We start from the raw sequence: 23,609 nt of genomic DNA, 5'->3' as shown, positions 1-23,609 counted from the left end.
ATGCCACTGTGCATTATTCCAGTTAAGGGTGACATTCTAAAACCGTCATGAGACGGAACGTGCGTCAAAAACGTCCACTGCAGTGATAGTAATGCTAAATGTGATTAAATAAAATTCACATTAAACAAAGCCTTTTGTTCTGTGTATGTGTGGCAAAGGGGAGGGGGTGGAGGGGAGCAGGAAGAAATATGATGGAGCCGTGTTCACAACAAAACAAGTGGTTAAATGGACATAACAGAACAGTACATCAGAATTCCATGTTACCATTTTTAAGGTTGCATAGGTAACACATGAATTTCATTTATTTGTAAAAAAAAAATGTGAAACCAAGGTTTTATGTTATTAAGTGAAAATATATTAAAATTTCAAACTGTGTTAGGTAATATAACTAAGAAGGGGTTTGTTCGCAGTTTTATTACATATTTGTATTGAGTTACCGTTGAATCGGTGGCTCATAAATGAAACATTGAAAAAAATAACGTCTTTTACAATATATTAATAGTCCTTCCAAGACATGAAAATATATTTTTGAGGCTATAAAACGCCTTGTTTATTTTCTATGTGATTAGGAATTGGAGCTACAAAAATACGGCTAATGTACAGATCAAAACATAAATTCTACCGCAAACCATTAATTACTGAAATACAAAGACATTCTTACTAATTCTAGCCAAAGAGCTATAAAAATAATTTTAATATTTTATACTTCTTTGTTCTAGCCACCAGTGTAATACTCCAAATACTGTGACGTTTTGGGACAGCGTGATAACTTTTTACTGTCGTTTTTACGTTACAGAGGTGTCATGCTGTAAACTTTTAAGTTGCTAGATTCAGTAATATTGTTGACAGTTAAGCTGATTATTTGTTAAGTAATGCAAGATTACGATTTATTAGATATTTTTCTAACAAGGTCTTTGTTCCATTGTTTGCAACTTCTTTCAATCACTAAGATTTAAAGAATGGCTGTATAAGGATAATTTGCATAATCATAGTCGCATGTACTGGTTGTCATGATATTAATCTGTGCTTTCATTGGTTGAAAATCGTTAATTGAAAAGATAAGAAATAATGCAGTATTCTGGTAGAAAAAAGACAGTTAGTTAGTGGACATCCATAGAACAAGCGTGTTATACATTAATATTTATTTCTTGTTAGTTCGGTTAACCGACATTGAAAGTGACACTAAATTTCTTTTTTAATTATACTGACTGGATAACCAGCGTTCAAAAACTGACTATTTGTTATGTTATAAATGTATACTTTTTGTTTATTTAAACTATTGTGGATAATATAACAAAAGTAAAATTGGACAGAAACGTTCGTTCTACATACATCCGACATCCCAGAATTGACGGCAGCACAGAGGGATGACAACTATAAAATATCAGATAATAAAATAAGTTATCCCGATAAGCTAAATAAGTAAGGCTACCAGTAGCCTGGGAAGCCGTTGATAATATTCGTGCTTTGCCAGAAGCAACCTAATGATCCCACTTAATTTGCGCTAATAAGTGTTAATTGGCATTCATCGAGTTTCTGATATTGTTAATTTGCAGGAAGAAAAAAAAAGTTAGAAATTGTCAGACTGGATTCCCAAGCTGGGCTACCAGTGTAACAGCGTGCAATCGCGCTGGCAGCATGCCGGTATCAGGGTGTGTTATTACTTTAACAAAATATACTGATGGATATATATTTATATATTTCAGTTACGCTGGTATTGTGCCTGTCTGGAGTTACAGTGTTTATCGCTTTCGTGGTCATCGTAGCCTTCTTGATAAACCTGAAGCGACGACGATCCCAGAAAAGACACAAAGCCTCCAAATATGACCATCTGTTTACAACGTTGACGCGACCTGCGTTCTCAGTAGTTGGAACACGACGCCAACTTAGTGCACCAAATAACCGGACTAGTTATAGTTCCTTCGACGAGACCAAAGAGATAAAAGTGACCGACTTAGAACTTTCCCAGTACCGAGAGAGCAAGGCACGTCGAAATAAAGAGGTTCTTACGAAATATCATAGTGTAGACTCGCAGAGTCACAAACCGTCTGCTAAAGTTATGAAGAGGTCCAAATCCATGGTGGCGAAACTTTCTATGGACGAAATTGAACAAAATGTTACAATATCATTTACACTTAAATACGCACAGAAGTTGCGTCAGCTACATCTTAAGTTATTACGTGTGTCGGACTTACCAGTGAAATGTTACGGTTTCGATATCTATGCCGTGGTGTATTTATTTCCACGAAACACAGACGGTGTCCACAGCCGAAGTATCGTTGGAGGAAAGGAACTTGTTCTGAACGAATCATTCATGTTTGACGACATGATCTTAGCGGAAGTAGATAAATCGACTCTTAGACTGGTGCTAATGTACAAAAAGAAGACGAAATCAGGAAGAAAAGACGGGTTCCTTGGTGAGACATTCGTGGAATGCAGCGAAGCCGACTGGAATAGTGAACAGCCTTTACAGTTCGACTGTGAACTAGAGAAAAATAAAATAAAATGCGTAAGATTACTGATTTCGTATAATAGCACTATTCTTTTCACAAGGTTTACAAAAAATATATCTTTAGTTTGGGTAGACGTACTGTCAATAAACTTGGCGTGTAGATAGCTTTCAATTGAACAAGACTGGGATGGTATTTCGGTCACTCTGGTCAAGGTCACGATTACTAAAATAGAAAAAAAGGTTTCCGCAAAACTGGAGTTGCCGAGTTGCTTGTTACAACATGATATGCAGTATGTAGTTCTCTGTATTGCACCACAGCCGTTTACGGCATGAAACGGCTTGATAAATACGGATGTGTGTGTCATGAGAATATTTCACGTAAAAAATATGCCATGGGAATTGTTTGAAAATGTCGAAAAGTAAGAAATTCAGAGGGAAAATGTGATGATATTTTCCGATCATTTATAACTTTCTGGTTTGACTTTAGGCGATTGCCTTACCAGTAATTCCTACAACATTACTTATCTCGTGTTTCTTTTAAAATTTGTTCTGTAAATGCTTTGATGTGAAATGCTAGCGCAGTGATGCGATTTATGTTCTACATTCTTTGAGTGACTCGAGTGGGAGAAAACCCATTATAAAATTAAGGTCAGTTAGCGCTAAAATGTCAAGAACTATTGTAGGAAGCCTGTGTTTTTACTTTATCAAAATGTGCTCTGGTGTTACCTGTTGCACGTTATAATTTCTTGGCGCATTAGGAACATAAATCCTGCCATTACGGGAATAGCGAATAACATATTACCAGGAAGGTCTAATACGGGGAGTAGAAACTCCGTATAAATCAATACATTTATCTGTATTATGCTGTCGTCCATACCTGTAAATATCGACCAGTCGTTAGCGATCGATATTTTGTTTTCGCCACTATCGATTAGCGTGTAATTAGCATATTACCTCATGTTAATCATGGAGCTATATACACTTTTTGTTCAAAGGGTTTACCATTCACATAATTAGATGATCAGAGATTGATCTAAAGGGATTCTGAAGGAAAAACAGCATGTCACTGTATGTGGTGATATGCTTAATTATTATGAATTAACTCGAGCTCACTTCCCTGAAGAAATATTTTACCACTTAACTTCAAACCTGTATTAAAGGACCGATTTTTGTTAAATTTGAATAAATAAAATGGAAAAACAGAAAGCTGACACTTTTCTGAATCTTGTAGAGCCATAATTATAATAATTGATTATAATGTCAGATTTCTAAATACAGAAACAAACATTCTTCTTGGACGCAGAGAATGTTTCAAATGAAATTGTTGAATAAACTCAAAAAAATAATTCAATCGTAAAACTGATGTGTGAAAAATACAATGTATTTAAATTAAAATAACAATGATTTTTTTTTTAAAAAAAAAGGCCGACAACGAAGTTACATTTAGTATTCCGAACTTTTAGATAAAACTGCAGAAAATCATCTAGGTTTAACACGCATTTAAATGTATCAGTTGTTCCAGATATTACGTAGTTTACATATTATTTGTTATAGTTTAAATAATGTCTCATATGGGTACAGATAAAACAAAATCAGAGCTCAGTTTACAAGTTTGAACCACGGGCAGATAGAACTTTGATTAAAGGTTACATTTAGTAAAATTATATTTAAACTGCAAAATCCTCGGTAGAGCCGGTCAGTATATAAACCGTTTTTCAAATGTTTAGAATGACGATTAAATTATCCCTCACCCTGCTAAATTTCTGTAATGAACTTTTCCATCTTTCAATTTGGACAGTACCATTAACTGTTAAAAAGGGGGTGTTTACCAAAAAGATACTGACTAAATGGCGGACAGTGCAGATCTTGATAGGACTGCACGGATGTGCAGGCTGATCATGATCTACACTGGCCGCAAAGGCAGAATCAGTTGTGTCCAGCATGGTGAGGGTTAAAGATATTTTTTCCCGTTTTTGATGAGCTGATTTTTTTTATTTGTAAGCTGGTATCTCAGTAACTACTTCTGGGAATGTATTAAAATTTGGTTCCGTAACTCTGTTTTGTATTTCTTTTTTTTTTTTTGAAAATAATGCCCCTTTTTAAATATGGCAATTTTTGGTAAAATTTTTGCATGTAATCTGGATATCTCAGAAAGAATGTTGTTTGGGAATGGATTAAAACTTAAAATTCTTGTTTACAACGATGATCTGGCATGCAATGCACAGGTTTCGTAACTCTTATCGTGCAATTTCATTTTTGTTCCTAATTTTGGTTAAGGTTTTGTCTGTTAGGTGGTATCTCAGTTAACGTGTCTAGGGATGTATTAAAACATCACACACTAATTCACAGTTACGAATTGATATGCAATTCACATATTCCATAGTTGAATTCTAAGTTTTCTCCAAGTTATGCCCCTTTCTCGACTTTTGATGGTCGTAATTTTAAGTTTCCAACATTTCTAGTGACAAGTCTTTTGAATTGTCGAATGTTGCTGACCCTGTGTTTCATCTACCTCGACCTGATCTGGAGTGAATTTGTTTACAGGGCCCTAGAACGTTCTGGTCAGATATATACCTGACGACAATTACTCTGGAAAAAAAGTATATTGTTCTTGTCTGTATAACATTTATATTCATAATTTTACTATTTCAACATTTTAAATTGCAGGGTACCAGGGAAAAGTATCTTTTAAAAGACTTGGGATCATTATTTGTCTGCCTAGAGTATCAAGCCGGAGCCAGCCGCATGAAAGTTATGGTCAGAAAAGCAAGTAATCTGCCAAAGTCGGACAAGCTCATAGGCCGACCAGGTAATTTCTTTCTTTGATTCCGAAAGTTTCTTTTTTTCTTATCCAATCAATTTGTACGACGTGACCGTACAATAGATTTCCGTATTTGGTATCATTACATGTCTACGTTATATACGTCGCCGTTCCATAGTCCTTGTTGTATGACCACACATGTTGACTAGGCTAATAAATAAAACTTCACGTAATTAAACACTTATTAAATGGTTAGCATCAATAGTCAGACCTATTGACCTTCGGTACTTCGGACCTCGGGCAATAGTTTTAACTATTGAACAACAAGCCACTAATTAAGTGTAGACTATGTATCTGATATTTGTCTATACATATATAATCTATTATGTATATGTGTATGTATATGATTATTTTATGTCTCTGTATTATATATAATGATTGTTTATTCTCCATCTCTGAAAAATACTGCAGTTTGTTACATAACCCTATCATTATCATCATTGTAATGATTTGTTGTTTATTATGTATGACGATATACTATGTCTCTAATAAAAACTCAGTTCTGTTCTGTTCTGTTCTATGCAAGCGTTGGTTAGTAAAATGTATCTGCGTGTATATAGTTTAATCTCAAAACAGTACTTTTTAAGTTTTTAATTTGGGAGGTAGAGGGTGAAGGAATACCACTTTGTCCTGTACGTTTAATCATTTCCCTTTCTGTACTTAGGTGTTCATTTTTTTAAAGATTTATCGTAGTGAGAATTAAATGTTACGTTATATAAGACACATATGCGCTAAAAATAAGCGAATTGTGCAGCAAATATTAAATTGCATTACTATAAAAGCGAGAATCGTGATTAATTTTGTGATTTAGTATGATAAAGTAAAAACGATCGGTAATAACATCTGGGGATTTTATGTAAGCGTATAATTGGAAATATAATTCTGTCGTCTCTAATACTGCGAATTGTTTCAACAATCGTGACTTTTTACAAAATAATTAAGACACGTTCTTGAAAACAGTGTTATTAAACATAAATCTTCTCAGTAACACAGTCACGAATCAAAATACAATCAAATAACGTGACAGGTAAAAAAAAACGAAACGCTTTAACTTGTGACACTTTTGTTAATTATGATACTTGGTCTTGACCAGTTGTGATCCAGTTGAAAATTACTCTCCCCTACGAATAATAGGAACAATTGCACAAAAATAATTGAGAACATTGGTACGGAAATGGTATAGATATATCGAAATTGATTTGATATGTGTGATAGATGGGGTTTTCACAACAGGCTCAAATTGTGCAGGTGAAAAAAAATATTAACAAGGAAATAAGCCCCTAGTTTAAGTCATCTGTATCACAATGAAGTCAAGTCATTAGGCCTATATATGTAGGTTCTTCCTTTGAACTCTTTGTATCAAATCATATAGGTGTTTTTGCCAGGGATGCCGCATAAATGCACACTAGTCAAGTTGCAGGGTTTATAAGCCGTTTCTTTTTTCCGTTGAGTATTAGTTTTATATTGCGCTTGATAAATTTAAGAGTATTACTAATAGGACACTTGCTTGATTTAAGTTGTTATTTATTGTTAGACCGAGCTGTTGTACTTTGTTCGAGTTTTTCAGTGTATTTTCTTATTTGTTTCAGTTCATTATGTGACTATTTCTCTGGTGAAAAACAATGAGGTTCTAAAGACACAGGAAACAAAAACACAAAGTGGATATTTTCCTATCTGGAATCAGCCATTTTTATTTGATCTGAGCGGAAGTGACGTAAACGAGTACAGCCTTGACTTTGTGATCATGCGCGGGAAGCTGCATACAAAAGACACTGTTGTTGGTCACGTGACAATTGGACAAAATGGATGTAGAAGCGGCAAATTGCACTGGAAGGAAATAATTTCGCCGAGACCAGCTGAGACGGCGAAGTGGCATTCAATTGCACCAGTGTTAAGTTCAAAACATGGATAGGATACTCGAGTTGCTGCTCATATTACATTTTTGTTATACATAAAGTGTGCTGAAAGGCTCAAAAGCGCTAAGAAGTTCAAATTTGGTTTACCGCTGTTAATGTATTAAGGGGTTTCTTGATTGACTAAATCGTCACGTGATTTCCTTGACCATGCGTATTCGTCAACGCTTTGAGTGTGAAAATATGACTAAGATTTTAAATTGCCACATTTTCAATTTGCTCTAACTTTGTTACTATAGTTGATGCAACTTTGCTTGAAAATACATGCAACTGAATTGAACACAAAGGTGCGATAGTCTTAGTGGTATAGATGCATTAAATCAATTAGAGTAAACTGACTTTGAAGGGATTTGAAATTTTAGTCTTATTTTGAGACTTATATCACTGATGAACCATTGTCTTGCAGATCGTCTTTGCAAGAACAGTATAATTATATGATACTATATATTTGTGATGAAGTGTTCCTATTGTTCCCATGACGTGTTCCAAAGACCAAATGTAGTTAAGCAGACCCCTGAGATATTGTAAAAATAATGGAACTTGTACGTTAGTAACTGTTATTGTGCATACGTTTTATTGTGCATCTCAAAGTGTTCATTTTGGACTCGAATCTGTAAGATCGCTACTTAACTTCTTACCTGACACATTTTGAAACACAAAGAGAAACTTGTAGTTAAACAGATTCAATTTAAAAAAGGAACATTTGAATTATTTTTGTAAAAATGGATTCTCAGCAAGTGTAATAGGTTTCCAAGAAAGTAGTAAATTTTCACAGTTTATCTACATTTCGTAGAAAACCATAACTACCAATTATTGCTGACGTTTGTCGGTTTATCTTCTAAAATAAAATAAAGTTTAACGGATAAGATCAGAATGTCACGATTGGAACAAAATTTAGCTTAGACAGATTTAAGAAGACATTAAATTCAAGTTGTCAAATCTTTATTCAAAGCGACTAAGTCTTGTTGACACTTCGTTGGCAATTTTTTCTCTCTCAAAAAATCGATAAAAATGGTTTCTATGAAAGTGGCCAGTGGTAAAAACTTACTGACATATAAATCTTGCAAGATACCCTGAAAAATTACAGTACTGATTTACAGAAGGAAGTAAACCATTGTAACGATTTTGAAATAGCGGAGAAAATCAACATTCGTATTATTTACCTGAACATTTTCGGTGCCGTTTGTATTCTATGCCAAACATGCTGAAAAATTCAGCCAAAGTATGTTTGGTATGGGCGATTAGCAACTCTTAAAACTCTATGGCAAAATACTTAATCTCAACAATAAGCTTCCCGAGATATAAATATCAAGTGTAAAACTTATTTAGTAAGTGTTAACTTTGCCCGAGCTAAGGCAAAAACCAAGGTCTCTATTGAAGTCGGTTTTCTGAAAGAGCTATAAAAATATTGTATTATGTATTTTTAGTTCTTTGGTTTTCTCTACCAGATAACACATGCCATTTTCAGAAATATGTACCAAGATGAACTGCTACTTACACAGTACGGGTACATATAAAAGATTCCTTTGTTTATTTTTTATATGTGTCAGAAGTGTTAAAATATATGATATTCTATTTTTGTAAAGTGTTTTGCACCATCCCTCTAATGTGGGCTTCTTTCTTCACTACAGATTGACATTTATGGACCTGACTATGTCTTATGCATCTGACAGCAATCATTAACTCTTACAACTTTCTCTGTTTATCTATTTATTAGGAGTACATATAAAACTAAACTGTTGACAGCACACATGTGATTGATGTTATTTTTGTAGCTGTTGATAGCTAGAGAATATGTTATATGTGCATCTTTTCTAAAATTTGTTGCAATAAAATTTGTTTGAAAACTGAGCTCCGTTTACCTTTGTTAGCCCTAGTGGCCCCTACAAGGCCCCAGGTGCCCCCATTTGAATATAAGTTGGAGAAGACATTGTATTGATGCTACGGGCCAATTTTGATGAAGATCCATCAAGCGTTTCATGAGAAGAAATCAAAATCAATAGGGGTCATCTGCTGGTCATGATTAGCCTCCCTATCAACTTTCACGATCCTAGCCAAAGTTTCTTAAGTTATCGTCTAAAATGTTTAACTGTTCGGGTCACTGGACCTTACAAAATCAATCTAAGGGTCATCATGCTGGTCATGATAACTTCCCTATCAACTTTCAGATCCTATGCCAAGCGTTCTTAGTTATCATCCAGAAATCATTTAACTGTTCGGGTCACTGTGACCTTGACCTTTAACTACTGACCTCAAAATCTATAGGGGTCATCTGCTGTCATAAATAATCCTATCCAACCCTTTTGAATCCTAGGCCCAAGTTTCTAGAGTTATCATCCGAAACATTTAACTGTTCGGGTCACTGATACCTTGACCTTTGACCTACTGATCTCAAAATCAATAGGGGTCATCTGCTGCTCATAACTAACGTCCTATCAACTTTCATGATCCTAGGCCCAAGCGTTCTTGAGTTATCATCCTGAAACCTTTTATCTGTTCCGATTCACTGTGACCTTGACCTTTGATCTCAAAATCAATAGGGGTCATCTGCTGGTTATGACCAACCTCCCTATCAACATTCATGATCCTAGGAAACGGACTGGTCTACATACCGACATCTGCAAAACAATATACCCCTCCTTCTTCAAAGGGGGCATGATTACCGTGTCCACTTCTAGGCAAGAGAACATAACTCCATCAAGCATTTTGTCAGAATTATGGTCCCTTTCAACTTACAAATCTTGGTTAAGTTTTTCGTACCAGTTCACATTTTGTGTAAACTGTTTGACTTATGGCTTTGAAACTTTTACCACTTGTGTATTATATCACTCTCTACATGTAAGCAAGAGTACATAACTCTGTCAAGCATTTAGGCTGAATTATGGCCCTTTTTTGACTTGGAAATTGGTTCAGATTTTGTACAAGTCCATGTTTTGTCAAAACTATTTGACATGTGGCTTTGAAACTTTGAACTCTTACTTATTATTAACAATATCTATCTGTAGGCAAGGGTACATAACCCTGTCAAGTATTTTGGCTGAATTGTGGTCCTTCTTTGGTCTTGGAAATTGGTTTAGTTTTCGTACAAGACCACATTTTGTCAAAACTATTGAGATGTGGCTTTGAAACTTTGAATACTTGTTCATCTTCATGATCACTATCTGAAGTCAATGGTATGCAATTATGTCAAAGATATTTGGCTGAATTTTGGCCCTTTTTGTGGACTTGGAAATTGGTTCAGTTTTCATACCAGTCCATATTTTGTGTAAACTGTTTGACATATGGATTTGAAAGTTTTTATCACTTGTGTATTATAACAGTTCCCATCTGTAGGCAAGATTACATAACTCTTGTCAACTATTTTGGCTGACTTATGGCTCTTTTTGGATTTGGAAATTGGTTCAGTATTTGCACAAGCCCATGTCTTGTCTAAACTGTTTGTCATATGGCTTTGAAACTTTGATCACTTATTTACCATCATAGTCTCCATATGTAGGCAAGACTACATAACTAGGACAAGGAACTTTAAGGCTCCTTTAAGGCCCTTCTTGACAAAGAAATTAGTTAATAATAAGTTATGCATTGCCATATAGTGCAAGACTTATCAAGTTCCACAACTGCAGGTACATTGTCTTATCTATTTTCTTTCTTTTCTCTGAAAATCTCTGGTTGTATTTTGACCCCATACTTTTATCAATTTTGAACAGTTGAAAGCACCGTCAACAGACAGGTCTTGTTGTACTAATTTTTTCACATTTTGTGATATTCGAGAGTGAAATCCGCAGAAGCGAATTTAATGTAACACATTATAATAGCTATCTATAACGGGACTTGAAGGCACAATAACCAGAACTCTGCTCTGCATTGAATAATTAAGAAATAATAAATCTGTTCCTATATTTTATCCGTTAATAAAATATGGGCAGGAGTTTGGATGCATAATAATTAAATCATGAGTGCGTAGCACAAGTGATTTAATTATTCGCATCCAAACGACTGCCCATGTTTTATTAATTGATAAAATTGTTGGAACATATTTATTATTTCGATTCGAACAACGAAAATAATTCGCATTTTACAGTACTACATTTTCAGCGTAATACGTCATTCGGATCATATGCTGTTACAATTTACCCCCTAAGGTTAGAAAGTGTTGCATAGCCAATGGAACATATAAATATTTGTTTCTTTTATATCAGAATTTTGAGAAGTATTCATAAATTAGTAATCTAACAGCTCGCAAACTAATTATGAACAGAATCATCAAATAAATAGAGTTGACCCTGTGTTACGTGTGCAGAGATTAACTTTTATATGATGTCACATCATTACGACGTCATACTTTATGTCATACATTTATGACGTCACCGCTGAATCATAATTAAGCTAATTGAATTCGCTTGTAGAGATTAGAACGTGTTTTACGGACCTACACATAAGTCAGTATGACTTTTTATTATATTTTTGTTTTTAAAATGCTGTTTTGAACCGCTTGGCCCAGAAATAATTCGTATGTAATGGAACTGAAGTAGAATCTCTTATGTTACAATCATAGTGGGGTGAAATGTAACAGCCAACCATATTTTATCGTAGATTCATGTATAGGCGATTTTGCTATATGTTTATATAGCAATTGCTGCGGATCGTATTAGAATGATAGTTATCTTCCTTTAGTACCTTTTTTTTTCCAAATTTTAGACATTGAAAAGAATAGCTTCAACTTTACTAAAGGGCATAATGAGACTTTACACAATAAAAGAGAAAATAAATCTAACCGACTTTTACACAAAATTGTCTCCCTTTCCTACTGTTCTCAACTATGTACATCTTAAGTACATGTATCACAGCAAATGACAGTAATACCACTCAAGGGATTGTGTAACTTGGTATAAAAATACATGTCTTTTAAAGGAACCAAGTCACAACTGCCATCAATCTGACCCAAATATAAATATCATGTGCCTTCTAAAATCTGAATTTGTATTCAAGAATTTCAAGGCAATTAACTTTTGACAACACTAAGACAGTGTGCAGTAAAAGATGACAATGAATGGAAAGGAAGAACAGAAGAACCATAACTCCGTCATGAACGGAGGGGGGGACAACTATGAAGTGAGTACAGGTAGTCACTAGTCATGTTTCAGTTAAGGAAAATAAAATTGTGACAGAGCAAACAATAATACAAGCTAAAATAAATATATATTTTTATTAAAATAACCTTCTAAAATGCTTTTACACAACACTGGTGAAAATAAAGACATACAAAGACAAAAAATAAATAAATACTGTATAAATAATGGTGGAGTTGTAAAAAAACTATTGTATAATTAGTTTTATACTAACAGTTTTTCTAATGACTATAAAAAAAACAAACAAGACTACTTTCAAAAATAAAATATGAACAGTTTTTGTATGGCAATATAAATAGGGATCAGTCATTGAAGAAACTGCGACAAAATAAATGTTAAACTCAGAATATTGAAAACATTTCCAAATTTAATTCAAATGATGCCACAAAAATTATTTTCTGGTACATGTGATTTGTAACATGTTATAAGAGAACAATAAGAAAAATTTCTGATATTATCAAAGGCAGTTTAAACTACATGTAGATGTGTGCCTCTGTATGCAACTCTTGTCTGGATGTGAGAAATCCCAATTAAAACACCAAGTGCAAAACATGAGCTGCTGAATAACACGTTAAGTTTGATGATTCCAGGACAAAACTTCACGAGATATACATGACACAAATTTGGACAGACAGACGGATGGGCAGACATATGGACAAGGGCAAATCTAAGTGCCCGTACCCCAAAAATGGGAGGGTAGGTCACAAAAAGTGATTATCTTGCAAAATCCTTCTGATACCATGAAAACAATGATGAAAATACCGTAACAACTTTTTTATAATTTCTTAAGGTATTAAATTACTTTGTTCTCTGTATTATTTTAAGCTAGCCTTATCTTTTTTTTTATCTGTAACCTAAAACATTTTGTAGGAATTTCAGAAATAAAATAGATCCTAGTAACAAACATCTATATGAAGATATAAAAATAAAATATCACATAATTATTATATAAAAAATACTGTAAGTCTGAAAATATTACAAAACATATTTAATGAAAATATGACGCCATTTCTTAAACTTACGGGTACTTGCATAATTTACTGTTGTGTCTAAAAATACCTTTGAACTAGTTAATTAAGTTTTTTTGCAGTTAAAAATCTAAAACTCATAAAATCAGCTCTTTTCAAAACAATACTGCTTTTATTCATGGATTTTTCTAAATACTTCTAGTTCGACCTTTACGATTACCTCCCTTTATAATGGATAAGCACCGACACCAAATTTAGCTTCAAGGGGCTTACTGTTCATGCAGTGTTTGTGTCATTAAATTTCCACTTCCAGTATATTTTCAGACTCACAGCATGTATCACACTTACTAAGTAAATTTATCACAGAATGCTCTGATCTCTCCGAATAATTTGCATATTCATATATTGTCTTTTGTTATCAATCAAAAATCTTACTACTGACCAGTCATTTTACATGTCTGAATTATTAGGTCCACAATAAAATTTAATTTATGTTCCATTAATTTTTAACAAAAAGGAAAATCTTTTGAAAAAAAAAAATTGTTTATATATAAGTTACGTATCAGTAAAACGCAAAAATTCTAACAGACAATTTTCATTTCCAGGATTGGAATATTAAACAGAAAATTGTTAAAGTTAACCAGTGACATTTCCCAATGAACATTTTAAGCAATTGGTTCTGGTTTTAATTTCAGATAGGCTATTAAAATGTCACCTTATTAATATAAGGTTATATTTTCAAAAGATTTTCTACTTTGAAATCACAACAATATCTGGTACAATTCAAAATTTCAAATATGCTTATCAGTAAAATATGAATCAGCATTTAATCTTTGAGAAGTAAACAACTTCGTATTCATGATCCATTTCACTATTTAAAGAAGACCAAATTTGGACTGGTTAAACTGTCAATCATATGTCAAATAACATAGACTGTAACCATATGAGGAGTCCTGAAACAGTAATCTGATTGGCTGAAAAGATGCTCCATAATTTGATTGGCTGGTGTGTCAGGTAGCATTACACGAATGCTCTGATTGGTTTAATTGATACTCCAATAAACTGTCAAGAAGGTGATAACTGGTTTCGATCACATTTTGAGCGCTTTAGTGTACCTGAAGAATAGAAGTAAATACAAACAATATTAAAATAACATCTTTTCCCATTTACTCCATATTATTTGAAGTCATATTTTCTGTTTAAAATAGAATAGGTATCTTTACATCTCACAAAATATTCTGAAGAAAGAAAAAAATACTTGTTGAGGAACTGTTTAGCTAACTGGATGAATTCTATACAAACATTTCAGTTATTATTATATATTAAGCTCCAGAGTTTTGTGTTGTAACATAATGAATTAATGATTCAGATAAATGACCAAGTACCAGAATTTTAAAATAAATAATTCCAACTTAAATCCAGTGTAAGAAGAATTATGCATTACGATGAATAAAAACTTAATATTAAAAAAATGAGAAGATTTAAATGTCAAGTGTCTTGTTTATATGATTATATAAGCAATGTTAGACCATGTCATAAAATAGGAAAGTTGAAACATCTCGAAATAACATCACTGGAAATAATATAATCATATTTTTATATATAATTATAAATTGCCCTTTAGCTTAAAAATTTACCTTACCTATCTACGTCAGAAATGTAAGTTAATAGGACAGTCACAACTTTTGCAAACATGCTTAAATATCAAGAAAATAAATGACAAAACCAGGTTCTGGAAATTAAATGGCAACAACTTTTGCAAAAAGGATTAATACATTCAATAAAACATGTGCTGCTAAAAGATTTGCACTCACATTTACAAAAAAAAACTATAACAAAAACCCCAGTCTATTGTGCAATCTAACAATTTCTTTGAAAGACAAATTTCATAATCCTTTCTTATATCAGACTGTATAATTTTCAGCTCTCATTTGAAAAAGTGAAGAAAACATCATATTGGGCAATAATTTGTTCCCATAAATTTGATAAACTATTTTCACACTAAAAAAATTGTATTACTAGTAAAAAATGCTTTATGCATATTTTTCTTAAAGTCTGCTTATTTTCATATCAAATTATGATCACTTAACACCATTAACCCTATGCAGAACCTGTAAATTATTCAACACGTCTTTAGTCGAGAACAGTTATAGGTCATATGTTGACTTTCCAGTTTTTGATGGCGGAGGAAGACCCTACTGTCCCCTCCAAGCCTTATTTCAGGCACAAGCAGGTACATGGGTAGAACCACCCACTTTTCGTAAGTCAACTGGATGGCTTCCTCATACGAAAAAATTCTACATCTGAACAACTGTTAAACACCCACAGTGGTAAGCTGCACGTTATTTAAAGAAACACAAATAAAAAAGCCCACTTTTCATAAATACTACACACTTCTACATTCATGTCACAGTAATCAAGTGTACTCAAATAAAAGGTGATCTACATGGGTACAAAATATTCTCACATTTTTACAAAACACACAATGGATAGATACTAAATTTAGGGATACTACATGTGTGGATAAAAAACATGGAAAATATTCTTCTTTAAAACCAATGGATTGACTGATAAGTTTGGATCAATGTTTTGTTAATTTTAAAAATGATTAAGTAAATGAATGGCAGTAGATTCAAACTGAATAGAAAAAATCCTGTATTCAAAACAGTTTTTATTTTGTTATAAATCTTTTTTTTTTTTAACCAATATTTTTTTGGAGATAGATAAAAAAAAAGCCTCTGAAGAGTTAGTACTGAATGGTTGTTACCTATTGAAGATATTTAAAAATTCTGGACAAGATAAGAAACAAAAGGGCCATGATGGCCCTATACCGCTCACCTGTTATCATTGCACTTGAGGACAAGAAGGTCCTCAGAAAAAATATCTAAGTTCAAAAGACAGGAATAACAAAGGAAAGAAATCTAACCAAGAAGAAAAAAAAATTCTTACAAGGTACAGATTTGTCAAAATACACCTAAAAATTGGAGGTACCATCCATGTTGTACCATAGAAAAGTGGTCTTGATTTTTCCCTAAGGCCAATAGTAAAAAAGTTACTAAAATAAGCTATTTATATTAACGTAAAAGGGAAGTAATTAAAAGAAAATTATTGTAAGTGATCAAAAGAAGAAACTGCCAAATAAATCTGTTGACATAAATGAAATTTCAGATCAGTATCTTCATTAGTTACAGAGATATACCCATTTTAATTTGAAATAAAGGGAGGTAATTTGACATAAATTAGTCCATAGTTATCTACTTTGATTGGCCCAGTCCAACTAATGACAACAAGAAATTTCAAGTAAGTCCTATAAGTACTTACTGATATAAATCCATTTTGACTACAATCAGGGGAGGTAATCAGATATAAAATAAATCTGGAACCTATGACTGGATCTAATTTGTCATGGAATCCAAGATTTATTGTTGCTGAAGATATTTTAGAAGTTTGTATCAAATAAAACCATAAATGAAGACTCTATATGGCTGCAAAAGCCAAAATAGCCAATTTTGGACCTTCAAGGGGCCATAACTCTGGAACCCATGATGGAATCTGGCCAGTTCAAGAAAGGAACCAAGATCTTGTGGTGATACAAGTTGTGTGCAAGTTTGGTTAAAATCAAATCATAAATGAAATTGCTATTGTGCAAACAAGGTCAAAATAGCTAATTCTGGCCTTTTCAGGGGCCATAACTCTGGAACCCATTATGGGATCTGGCCGGTTCAAGAAAGGAACCAAGATCTTATGGTGATACAAGTTGTGTGCAAGTTTGGTAAAAATCAAACCATTAAGCTGCTATTGTGCAGACAAGGTCAAAATAGCTTATTTTGGCCATTTCAGGGGCCATAACTCTGGAACCCATAATGGGATCTGACCAATTCAAGAAAGGAACCGAGATATTATGGTGATACAAGTTGTGTGCCAGTTTGGTAAAAATTATATCATAAATAAAGCTGCTATTGTGCAGACAAGGACAAAATAGCTGATTTTGGCCCTTTCAGGGGCCATAACTCTGGAACCCATAATGGGATCTGGCCAGTTCAAAAAAGGAACCAAGATCTTATGGTGATACAAGTTGTGTGCAATTTTGGTTAAAATATAATCATAAATGAAGCTGCTATTCTGCAGACAAGGTCAAAATAGCTTATTCTGGCCATTTCAGGGGCCATAACTCTGGAACCCATAATGGGATCTGACCAGTTCAAGAAAGGAACTGAGATCTTATGGTGATACAAGTTGTGTGCAAGTTTGGTTAAAATAAAATCATAAATGAAACCACTATCTTGCAGACAAGAAATTGTTGACGGACGGACGGAAGCACGCACGGACGGATGACGGGTGATCACAAAAGCTCACCTTGTCACTATGTGACAGGTGAGCTAAAAACAAGAGCTGTCTCCGTAGGATGACACATGCCCCCAATGGCACTTTGAATGAATAGTTATGGCCTATGTTAGAGTTTAGGACCTTTGACCTATGGACCTGGGTCTTGCGCGCGACACGTCGTCTTACTGTGCCACACATTCATGCCCAATAATTTTAAAATCCATGCATGAATGACAAAGATATGGATCCGACACGCCCATCAATGCACTATCATAAAATATGACCTTTAACGTCTAAGTGTGACCTTGACCTTTGAGCTACGGACCTGGGTCTTGCACGCGACACGTCGTCTTACTGTGGTACACATTCATGCCAAGTTATTTAAAAATCCATCCATGGATGACAAAAATATGGACCGGACACAAATGCACTATCATGAAAAATGACCTTTAACGTCTAAGTGTGACCTTGACCTTTGAGCTACGGACCTGGGTCTTGTGCGTGACATATCGTCTTACTGTGGTACACATTCATGCCAAGTTATTTGAAAATCCATCCATGGATGACAAAGATATGGACCGGACACGAATGCACATCATGAAAAATGACCTTTAACGTCTAAGTGTGACCTTGACCTTTGAGCTATGGACTTGGGTCTTGCGCGCGACACGTTGTCTTACTGTGGTACACATTCATGCCAAGTTATTTGAAAATCCATCCATGGATGACAAAGATATGGGCCAGACACAAAAATTGCGGACAGACCGACAGATGGTTCAAAAACTATATGCCTCCCTTTGGGGGCATAAAAATTCTGAACTTGTCAGGAAGGTTTCCATCTAAAACATGGAACATCTAAAATATAACTTGTAATATTGTAAAATCAATATTTTCGCTGGGTCAAAATTTTGAGTCTGTCGTGAAATTGTAAGAATGGTATCCTCAGTGTGCCCAATCAAGTGATAGCGCTACGTCATTTTGAGCTCGAAAGTGAAAGCTGACAGGTAAACAAAAATTATGAATCAGGGCGTAAATGTTAATATCATGCACATGATTCGAAACCTATTTGAAAGTGCTACCCCCAGTACTTCGATTTCCCCACCAAAACCTCGTTTTAACGCTATTCCTGTTCAACCACTTTCGACATTGTGCGCTCATTGTGCAAGTCAATTGAACAGGAATAGCATTAAAAGGAGAAGGTTTTGGTGGGGAAATCGTATTACTGGGGGTAGGACTTCCAAATAGGTTTCAAATCATGTGCATGATATAAACACAATATATAGATTAAAAAATTTACGCCGTGATTTTTAATTTTTGTTTGCCTTTTTACTTTCACTTTCTAGCTCAAAATGACGTAGGGCGATCACGTGATTGGGAACACTGATCCTGCTTAAATTTGAATTATACTAATGGTGACTTATTTGCGAAAGGATTATTTTTGCAAGAAGGGCCTCGCAAATATAGCGAAAATTAAACCCATGCGGAAATTTCTGCTTGTACAGTATAAACAGCCATTCCTACTACTTTCCAAAATAGGAACAGTTCGGCAACAACACTTTGGATGATTAGTTAGGCTTAAATGCAGGTTCAAAGGTTATACAACAGAGTTCAGAGGCCAGTCTCACATCAATCACTCTTGAAATAAACCAATGGTAAAACTGTTTTCTGAGACTACTAATTTCAAAACTCATGTTTTATAAACTTAGAGCCAGGTTCTTATGCCTCTACGTCACAAACTGTTTTGAACACTGGAGTATAAAGAGGTGCAACCCTTATCCAGTAATGAAAACTCATCACACAAATGGTACAACTACGCACTTCTGATGAAAAATGGACATCTCTCTTTCGCTTCTGCTATATAAAGAAAACAAACTAAATATAAGGGGAAAGTGTTTTGGGAAAATCTACATTTTTAAATTATTATGCTTAAAACTGTCAGATCTCTTTATGTCCATTAAAATAGCAACAGAATAAAAACAAGAGGGTCATGATCACCCTGGACCGCTCACCTGAGTAATATGAGCTACATGTTTCAACTATCAAACTGATGCTAAAGCATTAAGAAAGTAGGTCAGTGGTCACATTCATGGTCACTGAAAGTCAGTTTTAACATTGGTGTGCAAAACTGCGTATATCATCCAAATTTCAAGGCTGTTTCTTAAGTCAGTAGGTCGAGGTCACAGTCAAGTGACCCCTACTTGGGGTCATCAGGTAATTATAATTAAACAGTCTAGGAAATATGATCCGATAATTTTCTAAGTATAATTTTTCCTCTATAACTCATATAACAAGTGACCCCCTGGGCAGGGCCTCTTTTCACCCCAGGGGCATAATTGGATCTATCTTGTTAGAGAACCGCTAGGCAATGCTACACACCAAATATCAAAGGCCTAGGCCTTGAACTTTCAGGCAAGAAGATTTTTAAAGTTTTTTCCTATAAAGGTCTATGTAAAACTTGGGACCACCCCGGGCATGGCCTTTTACCCCAGGGTAATAATTTGAACAATCTTAGTAGAGGACCACAAGGCAATGCTACATACCAAATATCAAAGGCCTTGGTCTTGTGGTTTCTGACAAGAAGATTTTTAAAGTTTATTCCTATATAAGTCTATGTAAAACTTGGGACCCCTGGGGCGGAGCCTCTTTTCACCCCAGGGGCATAATTTGAACAATTTGCATAGAGGACCATTAGATGATGTCACATGCCAAATATCGAGGCTCTACACCTTGCGGTTTTGGCCAAGAAGTTTTTTACGTTTTTTCCTTTTGGTTGCCATGGCAACCAGATTTCTGTGCGGAATTCAATCTCATGAATAATTTTGAAAGGGGGCCACCCAAGGATCATTCCTGTGAAGTTTGGTGTAAATCTGCCCAGTGGTTTTTGAAGAAGATGTTCTTGTAGAAAATGTTGACGGACGGACGACGGACATCGAGCGGTCACAAAAGCTTTTGGCTCAGTTGAGCTAATAAAATTTAATTCAAGCTTCAAAAATACTAACTGATTTAAGAAATACTATACAGTAGAACCAGATTTTAATATATTTAGACACAATAAACTGTGAAATAATTTGACAAGGGCACAGCTTAAGTGAATTACTCTATTGTTATATAACTATTGTAGATGTAACTGGCACATTAATGTTGCTGTTGTTTCCAGGAATATATCAAAAGCTACAATTCACAACACTGATGATTCAGAAAATGACTGCAACTGTTTACTCAGATTCATCTAATCAGTTATGAAAGATTAATACCAGCTAACTACTTGCAAAAACAACCAAAGAGGCTCTATCAATTGATTTCTAGAATAACTGCTTGTGGGGGCAGCCTGGTGGGTGCGCTGGGTGTAATTATGAGAGCGAATTAAACTTTGTGATATGCCATTAAAATGCCAAGATGTAGAGCAAGTTTTTTTTCAGAACAGCAACTTTAATTGCTTTGAATTTAATCCTTGGAATCGAAATAAACACACTCAGAAAGACAACAGTCTGTAAGCTAATTGGAAAGGTTACTGAAGTTTCCGCAAAACTGTTAAAGTTATTTGTAAATTCTGTTTAAAATGATATTTGTTTTCCTACTAAACAAAAAATGCTGAGGGTGGCATAATTATGTGATAAAATCACAGAATGTTCATCATAGTGAAATGTCTGTGCAAAAAAGCATGTTGAAATTGATTGAAGGCTTTAAAAGATCTAGCAAAACTAAGCAGAACTGCTTGTAAAACTCATATGCACCCCACGACAGCCTGTCTTCAAAAAAAATGGTGACCATCCACGGACTATGCAGACTGACAGCCAAAGTGTACTTTAATTATTGAGGGGAGACCATTTTCAGTCTCGAGGTCTCTGTGACCTTGACCTACTGATGCCTATTTTTAAGCAATAAGAGTCATGTACATATTTTCTATCTATTCAGGTTGGAAATCAAAGGAATTACCAACAGACAAATAGAGAGCAAAACAATACACAGTTGAAACTCGGTTATAATCTCCGATTCCAAAGGATTGAGCGTTTTACTCCAAGATAACTGAAATTTGTCTTAAAATGATATTTTGTGCTTATGCTTTCCAGATTGGGACTTAAGTTGTCTCCGATAGCCGGAATTTTGAGATAAGCAAGTTTGAGACATCGAGTTTCAACTGTATATCCCCTTTTCTACAAAGGGGGACATAAAAATGTATCAGAAAACATAAAAAAACAAGTACAACAACAAACCCATCACTTGTTAAAAGCATACTTTTACAGAACTAGGCTTGAACCATTTACATTATCATTGTATAATCCCTAATAAGAAACAAGAGGACCATAATGGTCCTGAATTGCTCACCTGTCCCCACATTACCAAGTTTTGAACCAAGTATGACGTTGTTTTTTCTATTATTTGACATAGCGACCTAGTTTCTGAGCTCATGTGACCCAGTTTTGAACTTGACCTAGATATGATCAAGATAAAAATTCTGACCTATTTTTAGGAAGATCCATTGAAAAATATGGCCTCTAAAGAAGTCACAAGGTTTTTCTATTATTTGACCTAATGACCAAGTTTTTGAAGGCACGTGACCCAGTTTTGAAACTGACCTAGATATCATCAAGGTGAACATTCTCACCAATTTTCATGAAATCTAATGAAAAATATGGCTTCTAAGAGAGGTCACAAGGTTTTTCTATATTTATAAGTACTGACCTAGTTTTTGACCGCATGTGACCCAGTTTCAAACTTTACCTAGATATCATCAAGGTGAACAATCAGACCAATTTTCATGAAGATCCATTGAAAAATATGGCCTCTAGAGAGGTCAAAAGGTTTTTCTATTTTTAGACCTACTGATCAAGTTTTTGACCGCAGCTGACCCAGTTTCGAACTTGACCTAGATATCATCAAGATGAATATTCAGACCAACTTTCATACAGATCCCATGAAAAATATGGCCTCTAGAGAGGTCACAAGGTTTTTTATTATTTGACCTCCTGACCTAGTTTTTGAAGGCACGTGACCCAGTTTCGAACTTGACCTAGATATCATCAAGGTGAACCATCTCAACAATTTTCATGAAAATCCACTGAAAAGTATGGCCTCTAGAGAGGTCAGAAGGTTTTTCTATTTTTAGACCTACTGACCTAGTTTTTGAACGCAGTTGACCCAGTTTCGAACCTGACCTAGATATCATCAAGATGAACATTCAGACCAACTTTCATACAGATCCAATGACAAATATGGCCTCTAGAGAGGTCAGAAGTTTTTTTTATTATTTGACCTACTGACCTAGTTTTTGCCGGCACGTTACCCAGTTTTGAACTTGACCTAGATATCATCAAGGTAAACATTCTGACTAACTTTCATGAAGATCCATTGAAAAATATGGCCTCTAGAGAGGTCACAAGGTTTTTCTATTTTTAGACCTACTGACCTAGTTTTGGATCGCATGTGACCCAGTTTCAACCTTGACCTAGATATCATCAAGATGAACAATCTGACCAACTTTCATAAAGATCCCATGAAAAATATGGCCTCTAGAGAGGTCACAAGTTTTTTTTATTATTTGACCTACTGACCTAGTTTTTTAAGGAACGTAACCCAGTTTCAAAACTGATCTAGATATCATCAACGTGAACATTCTGACTAATTTTCATGAAGATCCATTCAAAAGTATGGCCTCTAGAGAGGTCACAAGGTTTTTCTATTTTTAGACCTACTGACCTAGTTTTTGACCGCAGTTGACCCAGTTTCGAACTTGACCTAGATATCATCAAGATGAACATTCAGACCAACTTTCATATAGATCCAATGACAAATATGGCCTCTAGAGAGGTCACAAGATTTTTTTATTATTTGACCTACTGACCTAGTTTTTGTCGCCACGTGACCCAGTTTTGAACTTGACCTAGATATCATCAAGGTAAACATTCTGACTAACTTTCATGAAGATCCATGAAAAATATGGCCTCTAGAGAGGTCACAAGGTTTTTCTATTTTTAGACCTACTGACCTAGTTTTGAACCG

The 23,609-nt window shown here is 34.6% G+C and overlaps 2 protein-coding genes across 2 annotated transcripts in view; one reads left to right on the top strand and one right to left on the bottom strand.

Moving 5' to 3' along the window:
- Positions 1 to 9,037, top strand: part of LOC123566098 (synaptotagmin-11-like) — a 28,834-nt gene extending 19,797 nt beyond the window's left edge. Inside the window, exons 3-5 of the mRNA XM_045359955.2 lie at positions 1,707 to 2,509; positions 5,120 to 5,261; positions 6,863 to 9,037. Coding sequence (XP_045215890.2) covers positions 1,707 to 2,509; positions 5,120 to 5,261; positions 6,863 to 7,185 — 1,268 coding nt within the window. The 3' untranslated portion in view covers positions 7,186 to 9,037. The remainder of the gene's footprint in view (positions 1 to 1,706; positions 2,510 to 5,119; positions 5,262 to 6,862) is intronic.
- A 3,336-nt stretch (positions 9,038 to 12,373) lies between these two features.
- The window catches only part of LOC123566099 (myosin heavy chain, non-muscle-like), a 183,160-nt gene continuing 171,924 nt past the window's right edge, over positions 12,374 to 23,609 (bottom strand). The window contains exon 41 of the mRNA XM_053549186.1: positions 12,374 to 14,398. Coding sequence (XP_053405161.1) covers positions 14,349 to 14,398 — 50 coding nt within the window. The 3' untranslated portion in view covers positions 12,374 to 14,348. The remainder of the gene's footprint in view (positions 14,399 to 23,609) is intronic.

This window comes from Mercenaria mercenaria, chromosome 8 (genome assembly GCF_021730395.1).
Source record: "Mercenaria mercenaria strain notata chromosome 8, MADL_Memer_1, whole genome shotgun sequence".
In the NCBI taxonomy this organism is placed as follows: domain Eukaryota; kingdom Metazoa; phylum Mollusca; class Bivalvia; order Venerida; family Veneridae; genus Mercenaria; species Mercenaria mercenaria.
Note: the sequence above shows the minus strand (reverse complement) of the source record. Positions and strands in the feature narration are given on the sequence as shown.